General features: G+C 44.7%; 2 protein-coding genes across 2 annotated transcripts; both read right to left on the reverse strand.

Annotated features, from left to right (window-relative positions):
* Positions 1-941: 941 nt before the first annotated feature.
* On the reverse strand, positions 942-5,668 carry LOC122541973 (ferritin, middle subunit-like). Its single transcript, XM_043679266.2, has 4 exons — positions 5,567-5,668; positions 2,600-2,746; positions 2,165-2,290; positions 942-1,097 (listed from the first exon to the last, which is right to left on the reverse strand). The coding sequence occupies exons 1-4, from the start codon at positions 5,666-5,668 to the stop codon at positions 942-944; spliced, it is 531 nt and encodes a 176-aa protein (XP_043535201.2).
* A 5,814-nt stretch (positions 5,669-11,482) lies between these two features.
* LOC122542221 (ferritin, middle subunit-like) lies at positions 11,483-16,719 on the reverse strand. The gene is made up of 4 exons (XM_043679734.2): positions 16,618-16,719; positions 12,791-12,937; positions 12,326-12,451; positions 11,483-11,638 (listed from the first exon to the last, which is right to left on the reverse strand). The coding sequence occupies exons 1-4, from the start codon at positions 16,717-16,719 to the stop codon at positions 11,483-11,485; spliced, it is 531 nt and encodes a 176-aa protein (XP_043535669.2).
* Positions 16,720-17,825: the final 1,106 nt, after the last annotated feature.

The raw sequence follows: 17,825 nt of genomic DNA on the forward strand, positions 1-17,825 counted from the left end.
AGGCCATTCAGCCCCTCGAGTCCACAGCAACCCTCTGGAAAGCAGCTTCACTCGGATTAAACTGATGCCATCCGATATAGTAGACAGAAAGGAACATTGTTACAGGATGGGAATAGTTGGGCTCTTATATCAAGCACCTTCTCACAGAGGATATTACTCAGTCAGATGTACAGCCCAGAAACAGACTCTTTGGTCTAACTCATCTATGTTGACCAGATATAGTAACCTAATCCAGTCTCATTTGCCAGCACTTGGCCTGTATCCCTTTAAACCCTTCCTATTCATATACCCACCCAGATGCCTTTTAAACGTTGCAATTTTACTAGCTGCCACCACTTCTCCTGGCAGCTCATTTTAATACACACACCACCCTGTGTGAGGGCATTACCCTTTAGGCCCCTTTTATATCTTTCCCCTCTCACCCTAAACCTATGCCCCTCTAGTTCTGGGCTCTGCCACCCCAGGGAAAAGACTGTCTATTTATTCTATCTATGCCTCAATTCAGGCAAAGGGGTAGAAGAAAACTAAAAGCTTGTTTAAATTTTCTTTCCCAGATGCTAAACCTATTCCACTCCCTACCCACCCTAAAGTACCAAAGGAAAGTTTTCACCCATAGTCATGAACTCCAGGATCACTGAGAAAGAGAAAACACAACCAAGAGGAACACAGTAACCAAACTTCTCAATCAGGGAGGTCTAGTGGAATTAGCATTTCAGTCAAATCATTAGAGCATTTCCACACTTGTGACCTATGGACTATTAAAGCTAGAAGTGGCTTCAATAATGGACAATAAGCAAGATCAACAAATATCTTTATTTCAATTTGCACAGAACAGCAATTGGATTTGTTCTAAGTTCCTTCTTCCTGGGAAGATTTCAATAATTCTCTGGGAGGCAGAAGCAATCAAACCAGGGATTACGTACACAGTACCCCATGCCCCACTAACTGCTGTCCTCCAGCGAGAGCCTGTCAAACAGGTACTCTCCCAGCCCATTCTCAGGAGCTCCCAGACGCTTCAGGTTGGTGATGTAGTCCCCAAGTCGCTTGATGATCTCAACCTCCTCATCCAAATAGTGAGTCTCCAGGAAGTCACACAGCTGGAAGGAAGGTAGACAGACAGTCAGCTACTATAAGAGAAGCCAGAATGTAGGGTGATCAGTTCCTATCCAGCTCATTCTCCAACATTCAAGTTGTTTACACCTGATGTCAAAACTAAACATGAGTTGGGGGGCTGGGGGGGGGGGGGGGGGGGGGGGGGGTAAAAGAAAGGTGGCACGGTCTTAGTTACTTCACTGACCAGTTAAGGGTTTCACTGGGGTGGTGAGTGTGTTAAATAGAGACTGACATTGGGTAGATGATATACAATTCATCACATTAGGATCACAGACAGATGCAGTAGTCAGCATACACAGCAAGATCCCAGTGACCTGGACAGTTGACTGACAAGTACAGGATAAACATTGGCCACATTTCGAAGGGTACATCCCCGTTCTTAAACGGCTCAAACTCCCTCCAGTGCACATTGGTGAGCTCATGGGACCCACAGTGCACCTTACACCAAGTGTCCCTGAAGTGGACCTCTAATCTAGAACACTGGCTCATGGTTGTGCTCCATTTAGGGGGAACGCTACAGTGAAATGCATTGGACTGGGTCTGGCAGCATCGTGAAACAAGATTCCTGTCTCAGGTCCCATGACCCTTCATAACTGAAGGGTTACCCAATTGCTCAGAGATGCTGCAAGATAACAGTATGCTTTTGGGCAGCAGTGGCTCAGGTTAGCACTGCTGCTTCACAAGTCCTGGGTTCAATTCCAGCCTTGGGTGACTGCAAAATCCAGACATTGTGTCTGCATGGGTTTCACCTGGTTTCCTCCCACAGCTGTGCAGGTCAGGTGAATGGGCCATGGTAAGCTGCCCATACTGTTAGGTGCATTAGTCAGAGGGTCAGTGCAGACTTGTTGGGCTGAAAGGCCTGTTTTCACACTGTAGGGAATCTAATCAGTTTCACCAGCAATTTGTCTTTGCAGAATCTGCAGATGGATGCAAGGTCAGTTGTATCCAATATCAAGGAATGTTGTTCACTTAGGATTCCTGCTTCCAGGGACACTGAAGTGTTGCCCTGAGGGTCTGGCAGTGATCAGAATGAGGTGGTGGTGAAGCTTACATGAGGGTCAGTCTGGGCAGTAGCGAGTTGGTGTAGATCCAGCAAACTCTGGTTCACATTCTTCTCCAGATCCAGGGCAACCTGCATTGCCTGCAGCCCGTTACCCCACTCATCCCTCTCTGGCTTCTGAAACATGGAAATAAAAGGACAGTTAAGGATCAGGACAAAACAGTTACCAGCTATTGGAGGTCTGTCACCTTGCCCACTTGTACTTTCTTACTGCTGATCAGTTGGATTGAGAGATAGCCTAAACATCACCTTGTAAGTTAGGCTACACATGATTAATGTACAGTAAAATGTATTGTTCTGTGTGTAGTCTTTGCCAGTATAACAAGGTCAGACAGGCAAAGCTCCCCTTCGGAATGTGAAAACTCAGTTACTGATGGCTTGAAGCCACATCATGAGAGCAGCCATTCCCCTCCCCAACATTCCCACCTTCACATCCTGGAGGAGGACTCTGCCTCCACGCCGATTCTGGAATTTCAGCAGCTTCTCTGCATGTTCCTGCTTCTCCTGGGACTGAGCTTTGAAGAACTGAGAGAAATGATGCAGGGCAACATCATCCCGGTCAAAGTACGACATCTGAAAGAGAACCATTTACATCCCATTAACACACTGGGCCCAATTGTAGGTCTCAAAGCTGGAAGCAGCCCCTTCCCAGCTTCTGTCTGATCAGACCATGTTCAGTAAGAATCCTTTTCAATTTCCTCAGGTAGATTGAACAGTCTCACTTAATGTCCTGTTCAGTGGAAGGTTAGCCAGTAGATAGTGGACTTCAGTTGCACTACAAATACGGTAGTTGCAGAAGTCGTAGCTTTCGTGGCAAAGTGGAGATTTAGTCTCATTGCTTTCAGTATAACAGTGATAGAGATGCACAGCCCAGAAACAAACCATTTGGTTCAACCTGTCTATGCCAACCAGATACCCCAACCCAATCTAGTCCCATTTGCTAGTACCTGGCCCATATCCCTCCAAACCCTTCCTATTCATATACCCATCCAGATGCCTCAAATGCTGTAGTTGTACCAGCCTCCACCACTTCCTCTGGCAGCTCATTCCATACACATACCACCCTCTGCATGAAAAGTTTGCCCCTTAGGTCTCATCTTCCCCCCCCACCCCTCACCTCATCCTAAACCTATGCCCTCTAGTTCTGGACTAGATCCTATCCATATCCCTCAATTTTATAAGTCTCTACAAGGTCACCCCTCGACACTCCAGGGAAAACAGCCCCAGCCTATTCAACTTCTCCCTATAGCTCAAACCCTCCAACTGTGGCAACATCCTTGTAAATCTTTTCTGAACCCTCAAGGGTCAGAACATCTTTCCATTGGGAAGGAGACCAGATTTGCATGTAATATTCCAACAGTAGCCTAACTAATGTCCATTGAGGAATCATTCTTAAGTGATTTGGGAAGTGTAGTAGTAGCCAGAATTCAACTGAGCACTAAAAATAAAGGTTGGAAAAGGATGATCGGGGACTTCATAAATACTACAGAAGTGGAAGAGAAGGTAAATTGTTTAAAAAAATTCATCTTTCTCCAGGGCAAAACCAGGAGAAGCTATAGGAAGGTGGTAAAATGTTAGTCAATTCAAAGCATGAATTCTAACAGCAACTGACACTTTCCATCTGAACCACAAGTCATCTAAATAAAGGAAAAATCTAGATATACACAGCTGGCGTCAGAAAGTGATTGTGCAGCAAGTTTAAAACCCAACTGAGTGACTAATGAGGCTCTTGGGAAAATACTGGAAAATCTCAGCGGGTCTAGCAGCATCTCGGTTTCAGATTCCAGCATCCACAGTATGCTTTATTTTAAGCAGTCTCTTGTATTTAAATACACCATAGGAGCAGAAATTAGGCCATTCAGCCCACTCCATTCAAGTGTGGAATATGGGTTTGATTGTAAGTTTGATCCCCTTGGCAAGGAGAAAGCAGAAGGTGGAGAGAAACATGTCTTAACTTACAGAATCACCCAGCCTCCACTGGCAATGAATTTCAAAAGATTCACTTCTGACAAAGTAGTTTCTCATCTGTACCAAAAGGGTCTCCCTTTAAGCAGTCCTTGGGTCCTGGTCTCTGCTAAGATTGGGATGATGGTTCCCATTAGCAGGAGAGACAAGGACCCAGCTTTAGTGTGGACATTAGCCCACTAGATGTCACCATTCACAGACCCCAATTCATCTCACTGCACTGTCACTCCATTACCCACTACCCCAGGGAATGCAACAAGCACAAATTGTGTCTAGGCAGACAGTGAATGTTATAACTAACCAAGAGAAAATTTACAGCTCTTTGAATGGTCAATTATCTATCCCATAGCCCAGTGGAGGTAAAATTAATGCAAGCTTGTATTGTTACATACTTAAGACAAGTAAATCAACTAGAAGAAACCAACACAATGTTGTTTATTAGACCAACATGGTTGAAGTGGGCAAGAGGGGTGTTAAGAGGTGAACATTAGTACAGAAGGAAGCCACTCCATCCATCACATCTAACAGGACTCAAATCTTAGACCTGTCTCCATAAGGAGACAAGTTTACTTCATAACAGGTGCCTTTTAAAATAGTGAATACTTATTGAATAAAACTATGAGTTCAGCTGTCACATGAAACAGACATTGGTGTTTCCTATATCTAAATCAAACCACAGGCATTTCACACTTGCACATTATACCTATTTACAGTTGAGACACCAAGAGGGTCCAATAACTGATCAGACCCCCATTTAACATTAGATCTTAGTAACCTTTTCTTCTGCACCTTGGCAGCAGCTATCTTAAGTATTAGGGCATCCCTCAACAGTTCTAGAGCTTGGAACATACCATCTACAACACAAGCCAGGGTCAACTCTGACATAAAAAGACAATTTCAGGCAGACCAAGAGCATCTTTCATGGAGTTGATGGTCCTTCAGGCAAAGTCAGTGTTTCTCAGTGTGCATCCCCAGGAACAAACCAGGGAGTAGAGAGCTGCTCAGGACAAGCCTCAACAAACTTTAATCCACACTTCCTTTGCAAAGTTACAGTCCAGAAGGAGATAAGAGAGTCTGTAAAGTCCCCTCCTCAACTGTTTCAAAGCAGCAGAGACACAGACAGACCAGGCACATGAAAGATCTCACAGGCACTATCCTTCTCAACACCAGACAAGCCATATCATGGTACTTGTTGGAAAGTTCAAGTGAAGAGGTATTCTATCAGATAGAGGAGTCTGCTCAGGGAACCACACCACAGGACCTACATTCTTTTATCAAGGACAGCATACATTCCTGATGGACTCATGATCAAAAGGAGTATTTCTTTAACCATTTCACTACAAGGGACAGGAGACATAGAACAGTCCAGCTACTTGGAGCATTCCAGTTTCATAGATAGATGTCACTTTAAACCAAAACAACACTCACCAAAGACTGATAGAGATAGGAGGCAGTGAGCTCCAGGTTAATCTGCTTGTTGACAGCAGCTTCACAATCCTGGTGATAGTTTTGACAAACCTGGGAAGCCATTTTACCAATAGAGCCTTCACCAAACTACCACCAACAAACACAACCCTATCACACACCAACTATACTCAAATCCCCTCTCCCATTGAATTTATACCCCAGGAATTAAGCTGTAATTCAAAGACATCATCAGTGATGACCAATCACTCTTGTTAATCAATTGATCAGTTGCCATGTCCAATCAGATTTGAATCAGCCCAGCATGACATTTTGGAACTCAGGAACCAATCAGAATCAATAACTCATCGATGATGGAATTGCTGATGGACCTTTGACCTCCTTCTCAAGAGCAAACTCAGAAAGGGTCAGAACTGGAAATGACAGGAAAATGGACGCTAATGTCAAACATACTCTAACTCCTCATTTTGACACCATGTGGGGCAGTATATGAAGAGAAGACTGAGGCAGAGTTATATTGGTTTGTAACTCTGAGGGGCATATTCCCCTAACATTCCAACAGCAGTGTTGGCAGATCAATGGAAAATAGAGCATCATTTTCAGGAAACAGTTTTCAGTCGGTATAAAACAACTGAAATAGTATGTTTATGGGTCATCTAATAAAGACAACTGATGGTAAGTGGACAAATGATGGAACCTTCTGTGATTTCACAAGACACAGGAAGCCCCATTTATAAACCAAACCCCAGTGACCTGAGCATCTCAGCGATGTCTATGTCTATGTTCTAATCATCTTTGAACTAGTTACTGGAACCATGATGGTGCCCACCATTGTATTACATCCATATTGAGTTATTCATGGTGTTAAGGATAACCAGAGAGTTTGTGATGAGGTATTTTCTGGCAGGTGCACATCAAATTACATTGAGTGAAAGCACAGACACTGGCCATTCAGCCCAATTGCTCTGTGCTGATGTGCACATTGAGACAATATTGTCTCCAATGGGGGGAGAGGGTGGGGGCAGAAGACGGGGATGGGCTGGTTCAGTTAGACAGGGGGCTAACTGGGTGATAGCAGTGAGGAGCCCACAGCATGACTCTGACCTTTGTCCTGGCCATGAGAATTCATGGAGCTCCTACCTCCTCAGGCTGGTGGAGAGGTTACTCTCAAACCCCACACTAATTCTCTCTCTCCCTCACATGGAGAAAAGAGATGCCTGTGACCTTTTGTAGAGTGCAGCTGCTGACCTTATCCAGGGTCAGGATCAGTTCAGAAATTGTTTGAATTCAGTATCTCAAATATTGTTGGTGTGAAATTATACACTGAGCTCTACCAGGCTGAGACTGGCAGGGTCAAAGGTCAGTACAGCAGGAGTGCACTGTGGGTTTGGAGTTGGGTTTTATAATTGGCCAGTCCTCACTGCTGACACCATCTTCTTCCGGAGCTGACATGGGATGGATAGACGGCTTTGGTCAATTTGCCGGGCCCATTTCTTCTTTCTGATATCAGTGGAGGTACTGAGACTGTGTGGAGAAACACCTTCCTTCAACCTCGAGCAGGAGTTAGGTAGGCGAAGGTGTTGGAATAACATGGCAGAAATACTTTTTGCCCTGGGACATTGCTACTAATGGGAATGTGGAACAGGTAAAGTATTTTCATATAATTGAAGCTCCCATTGGGATCAGTGTGCTTGTGCTGCAGGATCTATTGACACAATTGGTCCGTTGCAGAGGAGACCATTCGGCCCATCATCTGTGCCAGCTCCTTTCACAAGTTTGAACCCACAACCCCTGTCATCGCAAAGGAAGATTTTATTCTAATGGAACTTAACTTTTACTGGCAGACCAGTCACTAATGGAGCATTGTGTCCAATTCAGGACAGTCAGACAATGGGAGTGTACTCAGAGAGCAGAGGTTACTGGGAAAGGAGGAACTTCTTATTTTTATTCCCATCCAGCTATATTAGTCAGTGTTTTCTCAACCCGAGACCCTCCCTTTGTAGGACCTCCCATCCAACCTTAAAGACCAGGGACATATCAGGTAAGCGTCTCTTCTTTTTTACTTTGTGGTAAGGGGACTAGCAGGGGTGGCAGTGCAGGGAGAGCAGTGTTCCTCCGCATGACGTTTGAGGTGAGGGACGCTATTAGTGTCCCATCCAAGTCCATCTGCAGGAAGTGCACCCAACTCTCGCTCCTCCCAGACTGTGTTAGGGAACTGGAGCGGGAGCTGGATGAACTTCGGATCATACGGGAGACAGAGGCTGTGATAGATAGGAGTTACAGGGAAGTAGTTACACCTAGGCATAAAGAAAGCTGGGTGACTGTTCGAAGGGGGAAAAAAAAAAGTCAGTGGAGGGATCCCCTGTGGTCGTTCCCCTGAAAAACATGGATACTGTTTTGGATACTGTTGAGGGGGACGACTTACCAGGGGTACACAGTGGGGCCCAGGTCTCTGGCACAGAGCCTGTCCCTGTTGCACGGAAGGGAGGGAAAGGAGGAGAGTGTTAGTCATTGGGGACTCAATAGTTAGAGGCTCAGATAGAAGGTTTGTAGGGAACGAACGAGACCTGCAGTTGGTGTGTTGCCTCCCAGGTGCCAGGGTCCGTGATGTCTCAGATCGTATCTTTGGGGTCCTAAAGGGAGAGGGTGACCAGCCTCAAGTTGTTGTCCATGTAGGTACCAACGACATAGGTAGAAAGAGGGATAGGGATGTAAGGCAGGATTTCAGGGAGCTAGGGTGGAAGCTGAGCGCTAGAACAAACAGAGTTATCTCTGGATTGTTACTTGTGCCACGTGACAGCAAGGCAAGAAATATGGAGAGATATCAGCTGAACATGTGGCTGCAAGGATGGTGCAGGAGGGAGGGTTTCAGGTTTTTGGATAACTGGAGCTCATTCTGGGGAAGGTGGGACTTGTACAAACAGGACGGTCTTCACTTGAACCAGAGGGGTACTAATATCCTGGGTAGGAAATTTGTTGGTGCTATTCGGGTGGGTTTAAACTAGCTCAGCAGGGGGATGGGAACTGGAGGTGTAGTTGCAGTGCACAGGAGAATGAGAGTAGGAAGGATAGGGACAGGATTTCAGGGTCACAGGAATGTGCTAGCAGACAGCAAAGTGGTTTGAAGTGTGTCCACTTCAATGCCAGAAGTATCTGAAATAAGTTGGGTGAGCTTGCAGCACGGATACATACCTGGGACTTCAATGAGGGTAGGGCAGTTGACGTGGTATACATGGACTTCAGTAAAGCCTTTGATAAGGTTTCACATGGTAGGCTGTTGGAGAAAATGCAGAGGCATGGAATGGAGGGTGATTTAGTAGTTTGGATTAGAAACTGGCTTTCTGAAAGGCAGCGAGTACAGCGAGTTGTGGTTGATGGAAAATATTCAGCCTGGAGTCCGGTTACTAGTGGTGTGCCACAAGGACCTGTTTTGGAACCACTGCTGTTTGTCATTTTTATAAAGGACTGAGGCGCAGGCATAGGTGGATGGATTAGTAAGTTTGCAGATGGCACTAAAGTCGGTGGAGTAGTGGACAGTGTGGAAGAATGTTGCAGGGGGAACTTGGATAAACTGCAGAATTGGGCTGAGATGTGGCAAATGGAGTTCAATTCAGCTAAATGGGAGGTGATGCACTTTGGGAAGAATAATAGGAAGGCAGAGCACTGGGTCAATGGAAAGATTCTTGGTAGTGTGGATTTACAGAGGGATCTTGGAGTCCATGTACATAGATCCCTGAAAGTTGCCACCCAGGTGGATAATGCTGTTAAGGCAACATTCGGTGTTAGGTTTCATTGGTAGAGGGATTGAGTTCTGGAGCCACAAATATCATGCTGTAACTATGCAAAGCACTGGTATGGCCACACTTGGAATATTGTATACAGTTCTGGTCCCCATATTTCAGGAAGGATGTGGAAACATTGGAAAAGGTGCAGAGGAGATTTACCAGGATGTTGCCTGGTCTGCAAGTTCGTTCGTATGAGGAAAGGTTGAGCGACTTGAACCAGTTCTCATTGGCAAGGTGGCAGCTAAGAAGGGATTTGATAGAAACATATGAGATGATTGGTGGATTAGCTAGGGTAGATAGTGAAAGTCTTTGTCCCCTACAGATGATGATGTCAGTGTGTACAAGGGGGCATAACTACAAATTGAGGGGTGATAGATTTACGACAGATGTCAGAGGCAGTTTCTTTACAGAGTGGTAAGGTCATGCAACGCCCTACCTGCTAATGTAGTCAACTCAGCCACATTAGGGAGATTTAAACAATCCTTAGATAAGCACATGGATGATGATGGGATAGTGTAGGGGGGAAAATAATAAGCTGAGAATAGTCCACAAGTCAATGCCACATCAAGTGCTGAAGGGCCTGTTCTGTATTGTTCTACTCAGCATTGCCTAGGCAAAGAAGTGAAAAATTTTATTGTTTTAAACCATTTGCTATGACTGGTCCACACTTGCCCCCACGTAGTGTGAGGTGGTGGGGTATATCAGGTATAGAATGCAGGAGGAGGCTGTAGTTACAGCCCAGGAATAGATAAGTAATAAATGTTAGGCAGAACATGTGGTTGTTGAGTGAAAGTGGTAGTTGTAGTGAAAGAAAGTGATATTGCGCCAATGCTCTGGGAAGGATTCCAGAGTTGGAGTGAGAGGAGGAGGAACTGCCTGTTGAACAGATGATTTGAGTAACTCAAGTCACTCGTTAGTGATAGATGTTTCGTGCAGGACCGAAACAAACAAACAAACATTTACTCCAACTTGTCTATGCTGACCAGATAGCCTAAATAAACCTAGTCCTATTTACCAGCAGTTGGCCCACATCCTTTCCACTTCACTTACCTAGTCAGATGCCTTTTAAAGTGTTGTAATTATACCAGCCTCCACTTCCTCTGGCAACTCATTCCACACAATCTGAGAAAAAGTTGCCCTATGGGCCCCTTTCAAATCTTTCCCCTCACCCTAAATTTATAGGCTCTAGTTTAGAACTCTCCCACCAGAAGAAAGTGACCTGACTATTCACATGCTCATGATATTATGAACCTGAGACAGCCTCAGCCTATTTGGCCTCTCCCCAGAGCTCAAGCCTTTTCCTGAACCCTGTCAAGTTTCAGGGAGACCAGTATGGCCCACAATAGTCGGTAAGAAAGTTCTGTGGCCTATCCATACCAGCCCTGCAAGAGGAGCAGCTCACTTCATGGATCAGTTCAGTAACCCTGTGCATTATGAATATGAAACTACAGCCTAAAGCTGCTTCTAAAGAGCCTGGATAGAGCCTCCCTCCCCCCCCCACCCACTCTAGAGGATTCAGAATTGGATTGAACTATTGTTTGCTGCAAATCCACTGTATGGAACCGACTTCCTCAACAAGAGGATGGACAACATCAAGGGCAAGGTAGGATTAGGGTATTGTTACAGAACAGGTGGGTGTAATCTCTTGAGAATGCTTGGGAAAAAAAAAATCTATTCCAAAATCAAATGGGCAACAGGGACAGCATAGGTGGTATGGGAACAGTTGGTTGTGTCATGGAATACACAATTCAGGCTCTGTTTTCACCACCTGACCTCCCCATTGCGGAGGGGAATGTCAGATTAAGACTGCAGTATCTTACACCTGCCATTCTCATGGAAGAGCTACAATCGTGACTCTAAGGAATGGAATAAAGAGCACAAAACCCCCAAATCATGAGCTCCAGTGTAATCATTGTTGGAACTGGATGGGCTAGAGATTGTTCTGGAACAGATTCCAAACCTTAAGATATAAAAAGGTGAAAATTAAAGCCAGTGATTAGAACAGAGTAGGTGAGATCAGATGATCTTTATTTTAACTGAAGAATGGATGGGAAAAGTTCCTGCTTCCTGGAGAAATTCTCCCAATGAGAGTTGGATACAAACAGACAAAGACTGCAGTCAGTCAGAGGCCCCACTAACTGCTGTCCTCCAGCGAGAGCCTGTCAAACAGGTACTCTCCCAGCCCATTCTCAGGAGCTCCCAGACGCTTCAGGTTGGTGATGTAGTCCCCAAGTCGCTTGATGATCTCAACCTCCTCATCCAAATAGTGGGTCTCCAGGAAGTCACACAGCTGGAAGGAAGGCAGAGAGAGAGTGTCAGAATCTTGTAATATCTGTTTCTTTACAGCTTATTCTCCAATGTTGAAGTGGTTTCCTGCCTCATGTCAAAATTAAACCATAACATTATGTTTCTCCCAGGTTTCATCATTGAACATTCTAACAGTTTACCAGGCAGTATGAATGTTGAGAGAGACCCGTGTTGTGGAAGGAATTATTTGGACTGTAGTCATTGAGATAGCAATGTTAATAGAAATGCAGTAGTTAGCCAGCTCCTACAAGTGAGTGGATGTGATTTTGCCATCAAGATGCAGGATAAAGTAGACTAGGGTCTACAGGGCATTGCACCCCCTCCTCAGGTAAAGGAACTCTGAGGAGAGACAGGCAGGAACAGGACACCTTCAGCAGTTCATCGTAGTACAAACACTCACTGCAAAGGCCCAGTAGTGGGGCTTGAATCTAACATTGAGCTCAAGTTAGAATGATCGCTACAGAGGTAAAGCCACAGTGAAATGCAAGTTTAGTTTTAAATGTCAAATGTATTTCATGTTGTTCATTTGATATTGATGTATGATACTAGAATATAGTGATATACAACAGTGCTGGTTCCCTAATTGGTCTGTGAGTCTTTGCAATGATCAGGCCAGTGAGGTGTTGCCCTGAGGGTCTGGCAGTGATGAGAATGAGGTGGTGAAGCTTACATGAGGGTCAGTCTGGGCAGTGGCAAGTTGGTGTAGATCCAGCAAACTCTGGTTCACATTCTTCTCCAGATCCAGGGCAACCTGCATTGCCTGCAGACCGTTACCCCACTCATCCTGCTCTGGCTTCTGAAACATGGAAACAAAGGACAGTTAAGGATCAGGACAGAACAGTTACCAGCTATTGAGGTCTGCTGTCACCTTGCCCACTTGTACTCAAACTGGGCATTCAAGGAATGATCTTACTGATCAGTTGGATTAGGAGATAGCATAAACAACCCCCCCCCCCCCCTGTAAGTTAGGGTACGTATTATTCTGTGTGTAGTCTTTGCCAGTAGAGAGAGATGAGACAGGCAAAGCCCCCCTTTCAGGGTGTGAATATCCTGTCACTGACAGGAAGCCACTTGGAGGGCCATTATCTCTCCCCTCCCACTCTTCTCCACCCCCCCCCCCCCCCAACATTCCCACCTTCACATCCTGGAGGAGGACTCTGCCTCCACGCTGATTCTGGAATTTCAGCAGCTTCTCTGCATGTTCCTGCTTCTCCTGGGACTGAGCTTTGAAGAACTGGGAGAAATGGTGCAGGGCAACATCATCCCGGTCAAAGTACGACATCTGAAAGAGAACCATTTACACCCCATTAACACTGGGCCCAATTCTAGTTCACAACTGGAACCAACCCTTTCCCAGCTGCTGTCTGATCAGACTATGTTCAGCAAGAATCCTTTTCCATTTCTTCAGGTAGATTGAAGATTCTCACCTAATGACTAACCTTCCATTGAATAGGACAGAGTCAGAGATGTACAGCATGGAAACAGACCCTTTGGTCCAACCCATCCAGATATCCCAACCCAATCTGCTCCCACCTGCCAGTACCCAGCCCATATCCCTCCAAACCTTTTTTCACATATCCATCCAAATGGATCTTAAATGTTGCAATTGTACCAGCCTCCACCACTTCCTCTATCAGCTCATTCCATAGACATACCACCTTCTGTGAGATAAGTTGCTGCTTAGGCCTCTATCTTTCCCCTCATCCTAAACCAATGCCCTCTAGTTCTGGACTCTGACCCCAGGAAAAAGACTTTGCCATTTACCTGACCCATGTCCCTCAATTTTGTAAGCCTCTAAAGGTCACCCCTCAGCCTCTGACACTCCAGGGAAAACAGCTCCAGCCTGTTCTGCCTCTCCCTATAGCTCAAATCCTCCAACCCTGGCAACATCTTTGTAGAATCTTTTCTGAACCCTTTCAAGTTTCAGAACCTCTTTTGGAATATGCATGCAATTCTGGTCTCCTTTCTATCAAAAAGCGGCCTAACCAATGCCCTATACAGCTGCAACATGACCTCCCAACTCCTGTACTCAATATTCTGACCAATAAAGGAAAGCATACCAAACACCTTCACTATCCTATCTACCTGCACCTCCACTTTCAAGGAGTTATGAACCTGCACTCCAAGGTCTTTGTTCAGCAACACTCCCAAGGACCTTACCATTAAGGTGTGCAAGTCCTGGTAAGATTTGCTTTCCCAAAATGCAGCACCATGCATTTATCTGAATTAAAGTCCACCTGCCACTTCTCAGCCCATTGGCCCATCCAGTCAAGATCCTTTTTAATCAGAGGCAACCCTCTTTGCTGTCCACTACACCTCCAAATTTTGGGTCATCTGCAAACTTACTAACTGTACCTCTTATGCTTGCATCTAATCATTTAAGGTGACAAAAAAAGGGGAGGACCCAACACCGATCGTTGTGGCACTGCACTGGTCACAGGCCTCCAGTCTGAAAAACCACCGTCTTCTACCTTTGAGCCAGTTCTGTATCCAAATGGCTAGTTCTCCCTGTATTCCATGAGATCTAACCTTGCTAATCAGTCTCCCATGGGGAACCTTGCTAAACACCTTACTGAAGTCCATATAGATCACATCTAACACTGCCCTCAATCCTCTATTACTTCAAACAAAAACCTCAGTCAAGTTTGAGACACATGATTTCCCACGCACAAAGCCATGTTGACTATCCCTAATCAGTCACTGCCTTTCCAAATTCATACTGTCCCTCAGGATTCCCTCCAACAGGCTCAGTGGTCTATAGTTCCCTGGCTTGTCCTTACCACCTTAAAGGTGCACTACATTAGTCACAGGTGAGGTGCTGGAAGACAGGAGGTTGGCTATTGAGATACAGGTATCTCAGCAAGAGACCCAGCAATCACTTCTCTAGCTTCCCAGAGTTCTCAGGTAGACCTGATCAGGTCCTGGGGATTTATCCACCAGCCAGTAGGTAGTGGAACTGATGTCCAATACAGAACTTGTAGAAGTGATAGCTTTTGTGGCAGAGTCAAGATTTGGTCTCATACATTCAGTATATCAAGGCATCATTTTTATGAATTGGGAAATGAAATATTAGCCAGGACATAACTGACCACTAGAAAAGAAACATCAGGAAAGGATGATCAAGAGCTTCATAAATACTACAGAAGTGGGAAAGGTGGTCATTTTAAAAAAAAAAACCCCAGCAATATTCAACTTTCTCCAGGGGAAAAAACAGGAGAAGTTATAGGAAGGTAGTAAATGTTACTCAATTCAAAGCAAGAATACTAACAGTAACCAACATTTTTACTTTCCATCTGAACCACAAGTCACCTAGATATTTGCATAAAAGGAAAAGTCTAGATATACAGCTGGTATCAGAAAGTGATTGCACAGCAAGTTTGAAACCCAACTGGGTGACTACTGAGGCTCTTGTCTTTGAAGATAAGATAGGAGGCCATTCAGTCCACTCCATTCAAACATGGCAGATGGGTTCTGGATTGTCAGGAGGATCAAGATTTATAAGGAGAAAGCAGAGAATGGGGTTGAGAGAGAAACACATGGTTTCATTTACAGAGTGACCCAGCTGCCAGCCTTCTGTGGCAATGAATTTTAAGAGATTCACCTCCAACCAAAGTAATTTCTCATCTGGTCAAAAACGATCTCCCTTTAAAAGCTGCACCCTTGGGTCCTGGTCTCTGCTAATGGAACAATCTTTGCAGTGTCCTAACATTGGAATGATGGTTCCATTAGCAGGTGACAGCCCCAAGGGATAAGCTTTAGAATGCCAGACATTAATCTACTGGATGTCACCATTCAGACCCCAATTCACCTCACTGCACTGAGTCACTCCCTGGGGAATGCAACAAGCACAAGTTGTGTCCAGGCAGTGGATGTCATAACTAACCCAGAAAAAAAATTCCAGATCTTTGAATGGTCAGTTATCTATCCTACAGCCCAGTGAAGGTATAATTAATACAAGCTTGAATTGTTACATATTTAGGACAAGTAATCAACTAGAAGAAGAAGAAGCCTAATATTGTCTATTAGACCAACATTGTTGAAATGGGCAAGAGGTGAACATCAGCACAGAAGGAAGCCATTCCACCCATCAGGACTCGAGTGAAAATTAGAGATCACCATAAGGAAATAAGTTTTGCTTCATAAACAGGTGCCTTTTAAGTTATTTATAACCTTCCTATAGATAGGAACTAGGAGTTCAGCTCTCTACAGTGTCTACAAACAGTGATTGGCATTAAACTATAAACAAACCACAGGCATTTCACACTTGCACATTATCCCTATTTACATTTGAGACACCAGGAGGGCCCAATAACTGAACAGACCCCCATTTAACATTAGAGGATCTTAGTGATCTTTCCCCTCAGCACCTTAGCAGCAACTGCTCTCAGCTTTAGGGCAGCTCTCATGTACCATCTATACTCAGTCAGATTCAACACCTTGACCTGGAAGATCAAGTTTCAGGCAGACCAAGAGCATCTTTCACTGATTTGATGGTCCTCCACACCAAGTCAGTGTTTCTCAGTGCACATCCCCAGGAACAAACCATAAAGTAGAGAGCTGCTCAGGACAAGCAAACAAAAAAAAAAAAAAAAAGAAAGTTTCCTCCACATTTCTTTTTCAAAGGTACATTCCAGAAGATGTGAGTCAGTACAGCCCCCCTCAACTACTTTACAAGCGACAGACCAGGCACTATCCTTCTCATCAGCAGCCAAGCCATATCTTGGTGCTTGTTGAAACAAGCTGCTGAGGAGGCATTCTATCAAATAACATTGATAGCCTGCTCAGGGAAACGTCACAGGATCCACTTTCTTTTCCTCAAGGACAGCATATGTTAAACACTTTCTGTTGGAGTTTTTCCTTTAAACATTACAGCACAAGGAGCAGGAGATAAAGACCAATCCAGCTACTTGGAGCATTCCAGTTTCATAAGTAGATGAAACTTTAAACCAAAACAACACTCACCAAAGACTGATAGAGGTAGGAGGCAGTGAGCTCCAGGTTAATCTGCTTGTTAACAGCAGCTTCACAATCCTGGTGATAATTTTGACAAACCTGGGAAGCCATTTTCCCAATAGAACCTTCTAACTACAACTAACTATACTCAAATCCCCTCTCCCATCGAATTTATACCCCAGGAATTAAGCTGTAATTCAATGACATCATCAGTGATGATCAATCAATCTCGTTAATCAATTGATCAGCTGCCACGTCCAATCAGATTTGAATAAGCCCAGGATGACATTTTAGAACTCAGGAACCAATCAGAATCAACAACTCATTGATGATGGAATTGCTGATGGACCTTTGACCTTCTTCTCAAAGGCAAATTCAGAAAGGGTCAGAACTGGAAATGACAGGAAAATAGACACTTATGTACACATACTCTAACTCCTCATTTTGACACCATGTGGGGCAGTATATGAAGAGAAGCCTGAAGCCAATTGGCAGAGCTATATTGGTTTGTAACTCTGAGGGGCATATTCCCCTAACATTCTAACAGCAGTGTTGGCAGACCATGGAAAATGGAGCATTATTTTCAGGAAACAGTTTTCAACTGGTATAAAGCAACAGAAATAGTATGTTTATGGGTCACCCAACAGAGGCAACTGATGATAAATGGATGAATGATGGAACCTTCTGTGATTACCTCGCAGATTTCACAAGACACAGGAAGCCCCAATTATAAACCAAACCCCAGTGACCTGAGTATCTCAGCGATGTCTATGTCTATGTTCTAATCATCCTTGAACTAGTTACTGGAATCATGTTGGTGCCCACCATTGTATTACATCCATATTGAGTTATTCATGGTGTTAAGGATAACCAGAGAGTTTGTGATGAGGTATTTTCTGACAGGTGCACATCAAATTACATTGAGTGAACAGCACAGAAACTGGCCATTCAGCCCAATTGCTCTGTGCTGATGTGCACATCGAGACAATATCGTCTCTAATGGGAGGGGTGAGGGTGGGGGCAGAAGATGGGAGAAGTTAGACAGGGGGCTAACTGGGTGATAGCAGCGACGAGCTCCAATCCCTGTCCCGGATGTGGGAATTCATGGAGCTCCTACCTCCTCAGGCTGGTGGAGAGGTTACTCTCAAACCCCACACTAATTCTCTCTCTCTCCCTCACATGGAGAAAAGAGATGCCTGTGACCTTTTGTAGATTGC

The sequence above is a fragment of the Chiloscyllium plagiosum genome, unplaced genomic scaffold (assembly GCF_037043375.1).
Source record: "Chiloscyllium plagiosum isolate Xiang-an unplaced genomic scaffold, Cpla_swu_hap1 HiC_scaffold_33, whole genome shotgun sequence".
Taxonomy (NCBI): domain Eukaryota; kingdom Metazoa; phylum Chordata; class Chondrichthyes; order Orectolobiformes; family Hemiscylliidae; genus Chiloscyllium; species Chiloscyllium plagiosum.

Coding starts and splice junctions, on each gene's coding strand:
- LOC122541973 (XM_043679266.2), bottom strand. CDS start 5,668: ATGGCTTCCCAGGTTTGTCAAAACTATCACCAGGATTGTGAAGCTGCT. Junction 2,291..2,599: donor TCCTCCTCCAGGATGTGAAG/GTGGGAATGTTG, acceptor TCCATGTTTCAG/AAGCCAGAGAGGGATGAGTG. Junction 1,098..2,164: donor CTGCCCAGACTGACCCTCAT/GTAAGCTTCACC, acceptor CCTTCCTTCCAG/CTGTGTGACTTCCTGGAGAC.
- LOC122542221 (XM_043679734.2), bottom strand. CDS start 16,719: ATGGCTTCCCAGGTTTGTCAAAATTATCACCAGGATTGTGAAGCTGCT. Junction 12,938..16,617: donor CCTACCTCTATCAGTCTTTG/GTGAGTGTTGTT, acceptor GTTCTCTTTCAG/ATGTCGTACTTTGACCGGGA. Junction 11,639..12,325: donor CTGCCCAGACTGACCCTCAT/GTAAGCTTCACC, acceptor CCTTCCTTCCAG/CTGTGTGACTTCCTGGAGAC.